Source organism: Capra hircus, chromosome 12, assembly GCF_001704415.2.
Source record: "Capra hircus breed San Clemente chromosome 12, ASM170441v1, whole genome shotgun sequence".
Taxonomy (NCBI): domain Eukaryota; kingdom Metazoa; phylum Chordata; class Mammalia; order Artiodactyla; family Bovidae; genus Capra; species Capra hircus.
In genome coordinates, this window is record NC_030819.1 from 83,929,871 (window position 1) to 83,946,057 (window position 16,187).

Consider the following 16,187-nt stretch of genomic DNA (forward strand, 5'->3'; position numbering starts at 1 on the left):
TATGCTTTAAGAAAAGGATAGATTTAGAATGGACCAAAAACATTTAAAAGTAACAATTACAGTGCATTGAGTAACACAAACAGAGACATATTAATCATAACAACTATTTCAGGGAAGTCAAGGACAGCCCTTTCTTCATATAATGGTTCTTTATCTCCTTTTCACTCAATTTAGTCTCAGCCTTCAGCAAAGAACTGTGAATGCTCATTAAATGAAAGGCATTTGTTATTTCTTACTTAAATGTCCTTTTAAAATGTAAAATCACCCAAACTGTTTTACATTCCTGGCCTAGAAAAGTCTCCTTAAAAATATTTAAGTCTTTTGACAGTTACAGGTAGTATTTAATTCCGCTTGAAAGCCCAAGTGTAAGGGTGTCAAAAACAATTAGTATTTTAATAGTTTCCATCCTTAGACAGGCACACATTCATCAGAAAGAGAACAAAAAATAATCTCAAGAAAATAAGCCATATTATTCATTATGCTTTTCTACTTTAAGATAGGATATTATTATTATTTTGTTTAATGAAAATGGTAGCCCATATTCTACTTTGATAGATAAGGTTTTCTAGACAGAGACTGGTTTGGTATTGTCCTCCCTGTTTTCAGAAAAGCCTGAAGGCAGCTTGTGCTCAGTAGACACCACTGAAAATCTTACAAATTTCATAATTCTGCCTTAAGACAACTTCTTGCTGCTCATGGAAAAGGTAGGTCAAGAAATAAAGGGACTGAAGGCTAAGTGCAGTAGGGAGGGGGGATGGTTGTGTGTGAAGTTTTAATACATTGACAACAAACCTGTAGAGTTATTTTGTGAGAAATATGCTAATTCAAAGATATCTGACTAGCTTCACATTTAATTCTGACTTCCAATCTTAGAGTGGCAGAGCAGCTGTGCCTGGAGGCAATACAATCTTATTTCTATAAAAATCTCTCAAAGCTCCATATATAAGTGGAAGAGCAAAATAGATAATCAAATCCAAATTAAGGCTATTAAGAATTGATTTAGTGTAAAGATAATATAGCAAGATTTTGTTTAGGTTATGGATGTTCACTAAAAATGTGTAATACTTGTTTGCCTAAAATTTTGATTATGTTTTATCTTATTTTGTCACAGTTAAATAGTTTTATCATTAGGGATTTTAATTGCATATAGTTTATAGAATTCTTTCTGATTACTCTATATCCATTTAACTGAAAAAAAAATTCCACAGTACCACTTAATGAAAAGAGAACCATCTAATGAGATGCAATCAAACTGCTAGCAGATGCTCCATAAGATGTGGTTGAACAATTCCTGTTTGTGAAACCTTTGTCACAAACGTTTTAGAGTCTACAGAGGAAAAGAAGTCCCTGAAGAGAGTAGAAATTACTGTACCCTGAAAAACACTGGTCCCTCAGTTGTAATACCACTAAGTTTTACAAAGATAAAAGGAAAGAAACAACTAAAGAAAAAAAATGGGGTAAACCACATCCTTGAAAGTCTTCTTTCAACCTACAATGAAGGTTCCTCTATCATGCGACCTTCCTTTTCATTCGTTATCTGCTTCCATCACTGCCTGTGTCCATCCCTAAGGCTCAGTCCTTGACTTCTCTAGGTTAGAGGATTTCCCGCAAATAACTCATCTGCTTATGCACTCCTCTGTGATGATCTCAACACAGAGCTCTAGACCTGGCTTCTCTCCTCACACCCTGATAACCTCTCTGACTCTCCCCATTCCTCCCCAAGCCAATCTATGGAAATTTCAAAAAGTGGCTACTAGGTCCTTTCCATTCTTTCTTCTAACATGCGTCATACAAATTGCTCAGACTTGTCATTTTCCTGCTCAGAAGCCTCAAGAGTCCAAGTTCTTGGCCTGGCATCAGACTCTCAATATACTTCTTCCCTATCTAAGCCTTTATTTTTAACCAGGTCAGTTTATTCACTAATACCTAAATATGGTATGATTTTATTAAAATGCATTAATAAATATTTTGATTATTTTGAGTTACTATTTTCTATCAACTATAGAAAATCTTTAGGTTTCAAATGACTGTGTTAAGTAAAGAAATGAGACAAAGCCCTGCACTTATTAGTAGATGCTTTCATTTCTTTACTGTTGTTAAACTTTGCTTGATTAAGCAAGGGAAAGAAATCAAACTAATAAGTTACTCCACACTGCTAAGGAGTGAATAATCTAATCAAGATTGAACCTCACCCTTCACATCTGATGAGATAATCTTCAAACCTATGATGATCAAATATCTCCTTCTGATGACAGATAATATTCTAGGGAGAAGATGAGAAGGAGTTACCTGGTCACAGCTGGTGCTTTAGCAAATGACATACTAAGGCCTACATATCTGGGTAACAACCACAGATGTGATTTTGCTCAATGTACATTAATTGTTCTATTTAAGTCTAAGCATAGACATGTCTATATTCATTCAACACATTCTTACTAAAAACATCCATGTGTCAGGCATGAACCCAGAGAAGAACTGGGGTTAACAAGTTCAGTTAACAAGGCAGAGACACTCCTTTTCTGCACAGAGGGACTGAGGAGTGATGAGGCAGACACTGAATAAGAACTCTTTAAGGGAAATGCATGGTGCAAAATGGGAAAAAGTGGGGTGCTAGCAAGAGCATACAGGTACTAATAAGAGCAAATAGTTTTTGGGTTTTTTTTTTTTTTCAGTTTATTTTTAATTGGAGGATAATTGCTTTATAGTGTTGTATTGGTTTCTACCATGTAACAATGTGAACTGGCCCTAAGTACACAAGTCCACTCCCTCTTCCAACTCCTTCTACCCCCCACCCATTCCACCCTTCTAGCTTGAGCCCGCTGTGTTATGCAGTGACTTCCAGTTAGCTATCTGTTCTACATATGGTAATGGAATATTAGCCAGCCATAAAAGGGAATGAATTTGAGTCTGTCCCAGTGAGGTGGATGGACCTGTGTGTGCTCAGCTAGGTCTGACTCTTTGTGACCCCATGGACTGCAGACTGCCAGACTGCTCTGTCCATGGGCTGAGCGTGGAGCCTGTCACATAGAGTGAAGTCAGTCAGAAAGAGGGAACAAGTGCTGTCCACTAGCGCATGTCTATGGAATCTAGAAGAATGGGCCAGTGAGCCTTCGTGTGGGGCGGGAGCGCAGGCCGGTGGACACAGCGAGGGAGGAGAGTCGGCGAAGGGAGGCAGGAGCACTGCAGGGCGCACAGCCTTTCAGGGCTCAGCCTGGGGCGCGCATGCTGCTTCTGCTCTCTGCCTCACTCTCGCCATCAGGGTTTTGCCTCATTTCTGTTTATCCTTCGAAACTCAACTTTGACTTCAGGTCCCTCTAGAGGCCAAATCTGAACTGTCTCATAAAGTCTGGATTGGTCTTGACGGTATTCCAAAAGCTCTGTGCATTACTGCTATCTTGGCATTAACCAGACACACGAGAACTGTTACTCAGCTGTCTCCTAACTGGATGGTGGATTCTTAGATGGCATCTCTGCATCTAAAATGTCCAGCAATGCTTAATACATTTTGCCAAACAACTGAGTAAGTGAAGGCTTAACGAACAAAAATACCACACACAATTTCTTACTAGGTCTTAACAAACAAAGCAAAAGATAAAACAGTTAAAGGTTTTAACCAAAGTATTTTGAGTAGAGGTTTAGCACAGCACAAGGGCTGGATTATTCAGTGTGTACCATTTCTCTGTTTGTGAGGTTTATAGGAGTTAGAGTGCTTCAGGTCATCTTTTGCCAAAATATATCCTGTGAAACTTTAGCTCCAAGGTCTCAGAGGATACATTATCAGGATTTTCTCATTCTGAAATAAAAAGATGAATCCCCCTCTTTCTAGTCTACACACACACACACACACACAGTCTGTATTTATAATCTAAAATTTTCATGATCTAACAGTATAAGTTTATTAAATTAATATAGATATTTTAATACAGAGTTTATTAAAAGAAATAAACGATGGTCCTAATTCTGGAAGGTGGTTTATTCTTGAGATCCAAGACTCAGATAAAAGAGTGCTATCTAGTGGTTCTACCTGGGAACAAGGGAGGAGACAGACCAGAGGCTAGAAAACGTCTGAGTGCGTGTGAGAGTGTATCTCAATAGCATGAACTTATGTCATGAGAGAAAGAACATGGACACACGTGGCTCATCAGGATGATGAGAAGAGGAAAAAAAAGTGATTCAAGCTGCTGTGTTCAGACACGACATAGCACAGAGTGAAGAAGCTGGACTTGGAAGTCAGGCAGACCTGTGTCTGAAACTTGGCCACAGGACCAGAGGCAAACTATGAGACCTGTTCAATCTTTGCTTATGTTTTACTAGAAAACAGAGATAAAAACAATGACTATCTGATAGGATTATTAAGAATGTTAAAAAGGATATATATAAAGCATTTCTACATACTGCTTGGCTTCTAACTCAAATAACTCAACAAGCAAAGTAATGTAGTAAAAATTAGCCTATTAATACTATTATTACTATTACGATGCAAACAAATTTAAAATATTGTAGAAAATCTCATAGATCTCTGAAAAATAAGATATCAACTACTATATATTTTTAGAAAATACAAATGTCAGTTGTTGGTTTTAAGTGCATGAAGTGAAGTTGCTTCAGTCGTGTCCAACTCTTTGCAACCCCTGTGGACTATAGCCTGCCAAGCTCCTCTGTCCATGGGATTTTCGAGGCAAGAATACTGAGTGGGTTGCCATTTCCTTCTCCAAGTACATGAAAGTAAATCAAAAATCAAAAGGGGTTTACATTACATTTCAATCACATAGTTCAGTTGTAAGGTTAATATTTTTAGTGAAAATAAAGTAATTTTTCAACACAGACTTAAAAATGAATTCTAAAATGTTATCTTTTCAAAAAACACTCATGATCCTTGTTGCAATGTTCTTAACCAAATTCTGCATTTTTCAAGGTCTAGTCTAATAAATCTGCCATTATACATGTATCTTTAAAAATCAGTCTGGTCATTTGAATTTTTTTTTTACTTGGTGAGAAACATAAAGGGAAAAAATAAATATCAATGAAAATAAGCTTTTAAAATACCTTAAACCATTACATTTATATTAGAACAGAGAATTTGATCTTTAAGATATATCTCCTTTGACTTGCTATATAATTTACTTGCTTAATTATCACAAAACCTTAGACTTAGGATAGTATATCAGCCTTGATAGAAATAGAAGTGCAATGCTTACCTGCTTTTTTCCTCTGGACCAAAAATATCACAATTCATAATTATAGACGAACCGTTGCAGCCTGGACACGTTACTAACATTATAGTCACAAAAGAACTGTTCTTCTCAAGGCCAGTATACAAATTTATCTTAAAAAGTTTTCCCCTTCATAGCAGCCAGAATACTTAATCACAGCAAGGGTATCTGTATGCCATTATAATCATATCATATCATGACTGGGTCTTTTCTTTAATGACTTACAATGGGGGCTTAGTTACTTGACATACTGCATTAATAATAATAATTAAAAAATCTAAGTACACATATGCAATTAAATAAGAAACAAGGTGGGAATCAACACTAATGTTACAGTTGTGTCACTAACTAGCTCTGTACTCTTAAAGTTCTCAGCCTCTCTGAGTTTCTCTATCCTCTACACTTTTTGCCAATATTTAGTAAATAATTACCCAAAGCTAGGAATTAATTATCCACAGTGAATTTTTCTGACTTAGTACAACTTTTTCTTCCTATTTCTAGAATAGATGAAAGCAAAACAATAAAAACAAACTGTTGAAAAAAGTCAAAAGATCTCTTTAAAATTTTGGTGTACATTTTTCTACCTTTTCTTTCATTTACTAAACATCTGTTACATATACTTCATCTTGATCAGTAAGCATCTACACAGCTCTTAAAAGATCATTACATTCACGCCCCTTTCTATTTACCTCATATTCTTTTTAGGTTATTCTAGAAATCTGACGTAAGTTTCTCTATTCAGTCACACATCAATACTTCTAGAATGTTAACTCATCTGTATGCAAAACAACTCAAATAAAGTCTGTCAAGTATCTTTTCATTTATAAATCTAGTAAGCTCTGTTAACACCTCACTGGATAAATGTCAATCAGCATGGATGAACTTGATTTTGACTAGGAAAGGGAAGCAGAAACCATAATACACAACAGTGAGAGAAAGGAAACCAAAGTAAACAAAGCCCAATACACACGAAATTGCGTCTTGAAGACAGAAAGAGGGCTCCATGAGCCGGGGGTTCAGGAGCCAGCTGGGGAAGTACGAAAGGAGCCAGTCTCAGATAAACATCGGAGACGAAGGCAGCTCACCTTTCTTAGCACATCCTTCCACAGTAATACCACATGAAGCTCATCTGTGTTAAAGATTTGGCCACAGAGTTAGTCATAGCGTTTCACACTGTACTGGCAAATATTGTAGAGTAAAACAGGTAACAATTCAATATTTCAAACTGTATCTTAATGTACAGCAAATACACTGCTCAAAATAGGATTAGGAGAAAACAATGTTTTTGAAAGGAGACATTGGACAACAATGATTATAAATGTCTGAGGTAACCTCAAATAATAATAATAAAAGCAAAATATGTACCTGAGACCTGAAAGGAGAATCTTTGACACTACCTCAAGGCACTAATGGAGGGATGGAAAAACACGAGTGTACAATCTCATTGCAAATATGTACATCCACACATTTTTACTATTTTAGTCACACTGAAACTCAAGAACATAACAGCAGCCTACTAAAATCACAGATCAACGGCATAAAAGTAGATAAGAAGAATGTGCAATTTATGAATATGGTTTATTACCATGGTTACAAACTTTCAGAATAGGCCTCTGAGATGCTGGACTGAGACTCTGCTGAATATCTGTTAAAAATACATATATATAAAAGAAACTTAATATAGAGCTCTGTTTACTTCAGGAAGTATAACAATATTAGACATTTTTCCAAGGTTAAGTATTTCTGGAAGTGAAGCAGTGCTTCAATACCCTGGTATACTTGAAGAAATAATGTTGTGACTTTTACTTCTCATTTAATTATGCTACTGTGAACTCCACTGGGATAAGGTACATATGGTCCCTTAGATGAGACCTGTCACACTAATCAGGCTTTCCCAGGTTCAGCACATTGATTTGTTAATATGCTAGTGACACTGGCCAACTGGAACGCTTCTCTCTCTGACACTTGTCATTGCAAAGGAAGGATTAAGCGAACTTATAAAACTCCTGAAGAGTTGTTGCCCACAGCACTACATTCTTGACACACGACTTTAAAAGAATTATAAAAAAGGAGAGTGTTGTTCTTTGTTACAGTTCCCTGGAAAGTAACATGAAAGAAGCATAATGTTCACCTTTTGGCTTCGGTGTCCTTTTTCTTCGGTCGCGGAAGGCAGCCCCCGACTGCAAGGCCTCCAGCAGACTATCCATCACTCCTGTCTCATCACCCTCTGTGAAAAGAGAAGCCGGGAATTCCATCATCCCTCTGGGTTACCATAGCAATGTCAAAGCATGCGCAGGAACTGGTGATGGTATGGTAGGGGGAAGAAGATCAGATGCCAGGACTAAGCCAGCAATTTCAAAATATGAAAGGACTTTAACTCCCCCAGAAATCAAATGTCTTTTAATGTAATCTGTCTCATTAGTGCCTCTGCCACTGTCCACTGAAGAGAACCAAATTCCACTGATTCACTTTAGAGCACTGATTTTATAGTCTGGTGGCACAATAACTTTAAATGGAATGTGGGTCTAGTCATAACTGTGTCTCGGGTTATCATAAATCACATTTCCCTTGTAGAAATGGGTTATTTTCAAGGCATCAGAGCTCCTATTCTAAAATCGACCAGGTGTGGGACAATGTTTCTGTTGTTATAGAGATTCTGCTGTCTAAATTTATTGTACAAAATTGTATTTCCAGGCCAACTTCTGTGAACATGCTCCCAACAGCTGATTCTTCATATCAGAGGGTAATTGTCCCCAAACTTTCAGTGACACAGAACAATCACTGCAAACTTTTACAGAAAATATGAAAAGTTTGTCTTTTTAATGAAAGATAAACCAAAAGAGGCTCTGAAATCTGAAGGATAGAAACACATTATGATTAGTTTAAACTGACATTCTACATATAATTGATGAGATTCTGGATATAGAGCTAGCTCTCTGTATTCAGTTGTTTTGTAATAATCTATAGTTATATGCCCATGCTAAATGTTTTTTAAAGGAAGCTGTTTAAAAAAAAAAAAAAGGTTCAAAGAAACTACTACTTCAAACTAAATCTATGGAAATGCCAAAGATTTTTTTTCTTGGTCCCTGAGAGAGTAGTTATTTTCAGGCCTTCTCTATGAAGTTGTGTGACTGGTATACAGTCATGTCTAAAATACTACATACTATTTTCCTCTGGATTTTTTCCTTTTTGGAAATGCAATCCTATTCTAGGGAACATATGACAAGTGAATGCAGTACAGTACAAATAACATACTCATTTATGGTTTATAAACAGATATATAAATAGGTATCGGCCATTTGCAATCTGGTTCTGTTTCATTTTTAGAAAAGTACTGAACCTCATAGGTGTAACATGAAAAAAGGTGGGTGAGCGATACAGTATTTGGAGGTTGTTAACTTACATGTAAATTTAGTTCTAAAGTGGCTTGATGGCTATTTTAATTAAAATACATTAAATAATTCAGATATTTTAATTAGTATCTAGTAATCTTGGAAATTTACACTCAAACTCAAGTACATTTCTCCTAAAAAGAACTGCAGGTAAAGCTAAATATATATCTCATTAATGTGATATTATCATTAGTGTGATATTAGTTGTGAATATATCTCATTAGTAAAAGGAAACCTTGAACTTTCCATAGTAAGTTTGCTGTTGACAGCAGTATTGAAGTGACTGTGAAACTATCACACGAGTACTATAAGCCTGAGCAGATGGGTAGCCATGTTGATGCAGAACATGGAATGCTTGCTGGGAAATGCAGATAGTGAGTGGGAGAAGGAGAAGAACCACCACGAAGTGCTGGATTAGAGGAGTGCTGGTAGCAGAGAAGCTCAAGCTTTGAGAAAAGTACTGTTTCTAGCTTTGCGGTCCCAAAGAGCCGAGAAGTAATGGCACCACAGGAGCAATGAGAACACCTGGCCCTCAAATCTTAGCTTCTAAATACTATTACTTACTAGTAGGAACTGGAATACTTAGAAAAACAGCTGATTCTAGGGCTGAGTAGAAGGAAGAAAGAAATGAGTCAGGAAAGCATACGGAAAATGTTTGTGCCAGAAAATAGGAAAGCGCTCAAAGACAGATGGGGGGAGGGGTCAGACTGAAGAATGGAAGTGAATGTGAAAGCGCGAGTCGCTCAGTTGTGTCCAGCTCTTTACGACTTCATGGTCTGTCCATGGAGTTCTCCAGGCAAGAATACTGGAGTGGGCTGCCATTCCCTTCTCCAGTAGATCTTCCCAACCCAGGGATCAAACCCAGGTCTTCTGTACTGCAGGCAGATTCTTTACCATCTGAGCTAACAGGGAAGCCTTCGCTAATAGGGAAGGAAGAATAGCCTTAGCCAAATTTAGGACAGTCTGAATACTGCACAGGTAATGATGAGAATGCATTATTATACACTGGAAAAAAAGAATCATGAATCCATACTGACACTAAACATTTTAAATTTTATTTAAAAAGGGGAAGAAAAAGCTGTATTGAAAAAAGAAAATTCACCATATTACAACTCACACAGTAAGAATTAATTAGGCAGAAATCATCAATGGCTACAAAAAATATTGTATGTGAGATTTGGAGCAACATGGCATGGAGAAATCTCACAGATAACACCTTATCCAAATAATCAAATTTGACATCATCAGTAGTGGGGAACATGGACAACAACTGTCTCCTGAGGACATGCACTGAAATGGACACAATATAACCTGTGCAGAAATATTTTAATCTGAATCTAAATGTAAGGAAACAATATTTTGTGAAACAACTAGTCTAGGTTCTTACAAGTCACCAATATTGACCAAGAAAGAAAAAAAGAGAAGAAAAGGTTAGGAAAACAGCATTTTATGTTAGAGGAGATTAAAGAGACATGACAACTAAATGCAACACACAATTTCTGATTAGCTCTTATACTACAAAAAACCACAGATGACATTATTGGGATAACCCATTAAAAAGAATACATTTGAATCAGTTCTAATGAGGTGGATGAAACTGGAGCCTATTATACAGAGTGAAGTAGGCCAGAAAGAAAAACACCAATACAGTATACTAATGCATATATATGGTATTTAGAAAGATGCTAACGATAACCCTGTATGCGAGACAACAAAACAGACACAGTTGTATAGAACAGTCTTTTGGACTCTGTGGGAAAGGGAGAGGGTGGGATGATTTGGGAGAATGGCATTGAAACGTGTATAATATCATATAAGAAATGAATCGCCAGTCTAGGTTCGATGCAGGATACAGGATGCTTGGGGCTGGTGCACTGGGATGACCCAGAGGGGTGGTATGGAGGGAGGAGGGAGGGCAGTTCAGGATGGGGAACACATGTACACCTGTGGTGGATTCATGTTGATATATGGCAAAACCAATACAATACTATAAATTAATTAGCCTCCAATTAAGATCAATTTAAATTAAAAAAATAAAATATAATGTGTTGGGTATTAAATTATTATACCAGTGTGAGTCACTTGAGTGTGATAATTATATTATGGTCAGGTTGGATAATGCCATTGTTCTTAGGAGACAGATGCCGACATGGTCAGGCTCACTAAACACCTACCTACAGTTTCACGTCCTCAATTTCATGCCTTTGATCATGCTGCTCTATCTACACAGAACATCCTTCCTGCTTTCTTCTCCAAGCTATCTCCTTCTCCTTCCAGACAGACAACTAAATATCCTTTCCTGACCTATATATGCTGAACTGGGTGCCTTTCTGTGTCATAATGGCTTGAGGTACATAGATCAATAAATCCTCTATAATATTGTTTATGTGATCGTTTATACCACGAGACTATGAGTTCACTGAGGGCAAGGATTATGGCTTTCATTTAACATTTAGCAAAGAAGGTGTTTATCAGCGTATGTTGTCTCAAGCAGCAAATGAAGCAGTGGTGTGGTCAGCCAGAAGGAGTCCCCACACAGAAGAACAGAAGTTGTGATGGGGGGTGGTGAGTGGGAGCATACCCCCATCATCAGTGTCAGTGAGTGGGAGCACACCCCCATCAACAGTGCTGACTGGCTCCCTCCTTCCCCTGGCCTCACGTGTCCGTTCAGCACATGCCAGTATCCCAGGAAGAGATCCACCGTTTCCTTTTCTGACTAAACTTAATGTCGGTGGTTCAGAACTGAATTATTTTTCACCTGAAATACTGTATGTGTTGCCTGAAATGATACTGCTTCTAGTTTCTCCCTAATTCAATTCATTCCATACAGCACTGAAGCAGAATTATGATCCCCTAGTCACAAATTTTCAAAACCACTCACTTCCCACAAGATAAAGTCCCAACTCGTTCACTTGGTCCTGACACTGACACCAATTGCTCTTTAAATCATATCTCTGATTTCCAACATCACAACCTATTCCTCCACTAAAGGCAACTACCTGTGATTCTCCACAAACATTCTCTCTCATCCATCAGTCTCTACCTGGAACTTCTGTCCCTGGAGTTATTCCGCAGTGTTAACAGTTTTGCTTGGCTTCCATTCCGCACTCCTATAGTGAAAATTACATAGCATCAGAGTAAGAAGACTTGCATTCTAGTCTGAGCTGTCAACTGGCTACATAATCATTCCTGACATGCATAATAGTGAAAATACATGTCCATGGTTCAGGAGACGATCAAATGAGATCATACAAATGAAAGCACTTGGTAAATTGCTAAGTGATACAAAAATGTATGGAAATAAACTCATAAATGAACTCCATGGTACACTATAGGAAGTCTATATAATATTCAATTATGTTCTCAGCATTGTTTCAGATACATTATACATTAAATAACTTTTATAGCATATTTGATTATGCCTTTGAATAACATCATTTCTAAGGGAAATTCAGATCAGATATTAAAGTAGATTCTTAAAAAAATCCAATGGGTAAGATGGAGACTTACCCATTGGATTATTTTAAGAATCTACTTGTTCATTCTGAAGGAGATCAGCCTCGGGTGTCCTTTGGAAGGAATGATGCTAAAGCTGAAACTCCAGTCCTTTGGCCACCTCATGCGAAGAGGTGACTCATTGGAAAAGACTTTGATGCTAGGAGGGAATGGGGGCAGGAGGAGAAGGGGACGACAGAGGATGAGATGCCTGGATGGCATCACTGACTCAAAGGACGTGAATCTGAGTAAACTCTGGGAGATGGTGATGGACAGGGAGGCCTGGTGTGCTGCGATTCATGGAGTCGTGAAGAGTCGGACACGACTGAGTGACTGAACTGAACTGAGTGAAGATGGAGACTTAGAGGAAATAGAAGAAAAGAGAAGAATGGGAAAGACTAGAGATCTCTTCAAGAAAATTAGAGATACCAACAGAACATTTCATGCAAAGATGGGCTTGATAAAGGACAGAAATGGTATGGACCTAATAGAAACAGAAGATAAGAAGAAGAGGTGGCAAGAATACACAGAAGAACTGTACAAAAAAGATCTTCACGACCCGGATAATCACGATGGTGTGATCACTCATCTAGAGTCAGATATCGTGGAATGTGAAGTCAAGTGGGCCTGAGAAAGCATCACTATGAACAAAGCTAGTGGAGGTGATGGAATTCCAGTGGAGCTCTTTCAAATCCTGAAAGATGATGCTGTCAAAGTGCTGCACTCAAAAGGCCACCAAATTTGGAAAACTCAGCAGTGGCCACAGGACTGGAAAAGGTCAGTTTTCATTTCAATCCCAAAGAAAGGCAATGCCAAAGAATGCTCAAACTACTGCACAATTGCACTCATCTCACATGCTAGTAAAGTAATGCTCAAAATTCTACAAGCCAGGCTTCAGCAATATATGAACAGTGAACTTCCTGATGTTCAAGCTGCTTATAGAAAAGGCAGAGGAACGAGAGATCAAATTGCCAACATCTGCTGGATCATGGAAAAACAAGAAAGTTCCAGAAAAACATCTATTTCTGCTTTATTGACTATGCCAAAGACTTTGACTGTGTGGATCACAATAAACTGTGGAAAATTCTTAAAGAAACGGGAATACCAGACCACCTGACCTGCCTCTTGAGAAATCCGTATGCAGGTCAGGAAGCAACAGTTAGAACTGGACATGGAACAGCAGACTGGTTCCAAATAGGAAAAGGAGGACGTCAAGGCTGCATATTGTCTCCCTGCTTATTTAACTTATATGCAGAGGACATCATGAGAAACGCTGGACTGGAAGAAGCACAAGCTGGAATCAAGATTGCTGGGAGAAATATCAATAACCTCAGATATGCAGATGACATCACCCTTATGGCAGAAAGTGAAGAGGAACTAGAAAGCCTCTTGATGAAAGTGAAAGAGGAGAGCGAAAAAGTTGGCTTAAAGCGCAACATTCAGAAAACGAAGATCATGGCATCCGGTCCCATCACCTCATGGGAAATAGATGGGGAAACAGTGGAAACAGTGTCAGACTTTATTTTGGGGGGCTCCAAAATCTTTGCAGATGGTGACTGCAGCCATGAAATTAAAAGACACTTACTCCTTGGAAGAAAAGTTATGACCAACCTAGATAGCATATTCAAAAGCAGAGACATTACTTTGCTGACTAAGGTCTGTCTAGTCAAGGCTATGGTTTTTCCTGTGGTCATGTAGAGATGTGAGAGTTGGACTGTGAAGAAGGCTGAAAGCCGAAGAATTGATGCGTTTGAACTGCGGTATTGGAGAAGATTCTTGAGAGTCCCTTGGACTGCAAGGAGATCCAACCAGTCCATTCTGGAGGAGATCAGCCCTGAGATTTCTTTGGAAGGAATGATGCTAAAGCTGAAACTCCAGTACTTTGGCCACCTCATGCGAAGAGTTGACTCATTGGAAAAGCCTCTGATGGTGGGAGGGATTGGGGGCAGGAGGAGAAGGGGACCACAGAGGATGAGATGGCTGGATGGCATCACTGACTCAATGGACGTGACTTTGAGTGAACTCCGGGAGTCGGTGATGGACAGGGAGGCCTGGCGTGCTGCGATTCATGGGGTCGCAAAGAGTTGGACATGACTGAGCGACTGAACTGAACTGAACTGAAGATGGAGACACAAAATAAAGATGTTTTTCCAAATGCTGAAAATGCATTTGAGATTTTCACTTCACACACGTTTACGGAGGGCTATGATGCGCCAGAATATTACTAGGCAGTCAAGATATCTAGGTCCCAAGAATTAACAAGAGGTGTTTTCAGGTTTCCAGAAGCAGAAAAGTGAGCTCAGTATGGAGGGTTATATGGATACATAAGTTTTCCCAGTGAATTAGAACCTGTTGAACAACATGAGTGGGCCATGGCAGGGACTGGGGAGGGAACAACACCTCTGATAGAAGAAAGGCAGATACAAAGGCAGGAGTTAAAAATAAAAACAGAAGTCAGGTATAATAAAGGATTTTGTCACTGTTATTTAGCTGTTCAGTGGTGTCCAACTCTTTGTGACCCCACTGACTATAGCCTGCGAGGCTCCTCTGTCCCTGGGATATCTCAGGCAAGAATACTGAGGTGGATTGCCATTTCCTTCTTAAGGGATCTTCCAGACTCAGAAGAAGTATTTAAAAGACTCATGTTTACATTATTGTAATACAAACCAGAGAAATTAAAATTAGCCATTTTTATTATAGACTAGAATTCAATTTCTTTAACTACAAGTCAATTGATATTCAAAATATTTATAGCCGCTCTCCTGCTGTGAAAACACTTTTAAATAAATAGACTAACTGCAATAGTCAAAGCTGTGCTTTGTCTGAATAACATATCACCTTGCTTAATTTGTAAATTGTGTTTTTAAAAGTTACTTGGCTTCAAGGGAAACAGAAGGGAGAGTTAGGGATGAGATGCTTCTAAAGAAGACTCAAGAGGGTGTGGGGACAGGCAGAGAGATCTGTTAAGGAGATCACAAAGTAGAAAACTAGGCCACAGGAGAGAAAGGGGGCCAAGAAACTAAAAGCAAGTCTGCTGGGGTGGGCCATTTACAAAAATATTCTTTCTTATTTCACAGACCTGTCAGAAAGTTGAAGAGAACAGTGATAGGTATACACAGATACGGAGCAATTTTTGTTAATTACTAGTATAAACCCAGAAATAATATTGCTGTCCTACAGGAAGCAATCATGGAATACTAACTAGAGGGGTGAGGAGTATTGACATGATTGCACTATTATGTATGTATGTCTGCAAGCTCAGTCGTGTCCGACTCTTCACAATCCTTTGGACTGTAGCCTGCCAGGCTCCTCTGTCCATGGCATTCTCCAGGCAAGAATACTGGAGTATCCCCTTCTCCAGGGGATCTTTCCAACCTCAGGGATCAAGCCCAGTTCTTCTGTGTTTCCTGCATTCAGTGGCTCTTCCCTGACCATCAAGTATGAAATAGTTACAACGTGATGACAGTGGAGGTAAAGGAGAAAGGGTGTAATGAGGACAGTGTAAGTGCGGAGAGGGCACAAAGGAACTAAACTTTTTGCCACTTAGGAACTCATCGTCTAAAACGAAAAACTGACAAATGATAGCCTAAGTATATTACTAGAAAGAAAGAAGAGGCAAATATCAGAAAAAAAAGAGGGACCTAAGAATCAAAAGCGGTTACCTCTGGGAAGTGGGAGTTGAGAGGGTGAAGGGGAGGATCATTTACCGTGCTCTAAGCATACTGTATTCCATTTAAAAATCTGTAGAAATCACATCATGGATCCCCTTGTGGCTCAGATGGTAAAGTCTGCCTGCAATGCAGGAGACTCAAGTTTGATCCCTGGGCCAGAAAGATCTGGAGAAGGAAATAGCAACCCACTCCAGTTTTCTTGCCTAGGAAATTCCCATGGATAGAGAAGCCAGGCAGACTACAAGTCCACAGTGATAAGCATGAAAAATCTAAAAAATTCCCAACAGGACGAGAAAGCCAAAAAGGAGAAAGAGAAGACAGAGGCTGCTTCTTGATCTAAATGTGGTTTCCTATAACAAGGGAAAGAAGACAGCTAACAAAAGGTCTAATACACAACGGAGAGTAAGGCAGTAGAG

The 16,187-nt window shown here is 38.7% G+C and overlaps 1 protein-coding gene across 3 annotated transcripts in view; it reads right to left on the reverse strand.

Annotated features, from left to right (window-relative positions):
- DIAPH3 (diaphanous related formin 3) overlaps positions 1-16,187 on the reverse strand; it is a 582,111-nt gene that overhangs the window by 131,214 nt on the left and 434,710 nt on the right. For all 3 annotated transcript variants that reach the window (XM_018056821.1, XM_018056820.1, XM_018056822.1), the window contains 2 exons: positions 7,345-7,440; positions 6,799-6,858 (listed from right to left, as the gene is read on the reverse strand). In XM_018056821.1, the coding sequence (XP_017912310.1) occupies positions 6,799-6,858; positions 7,345-7,440 (156 nt within the window). The remainder of the gene's footprint in view (positions 1-6,798; positions 6,859-7,344; positions 7,441-16,187) is intronic.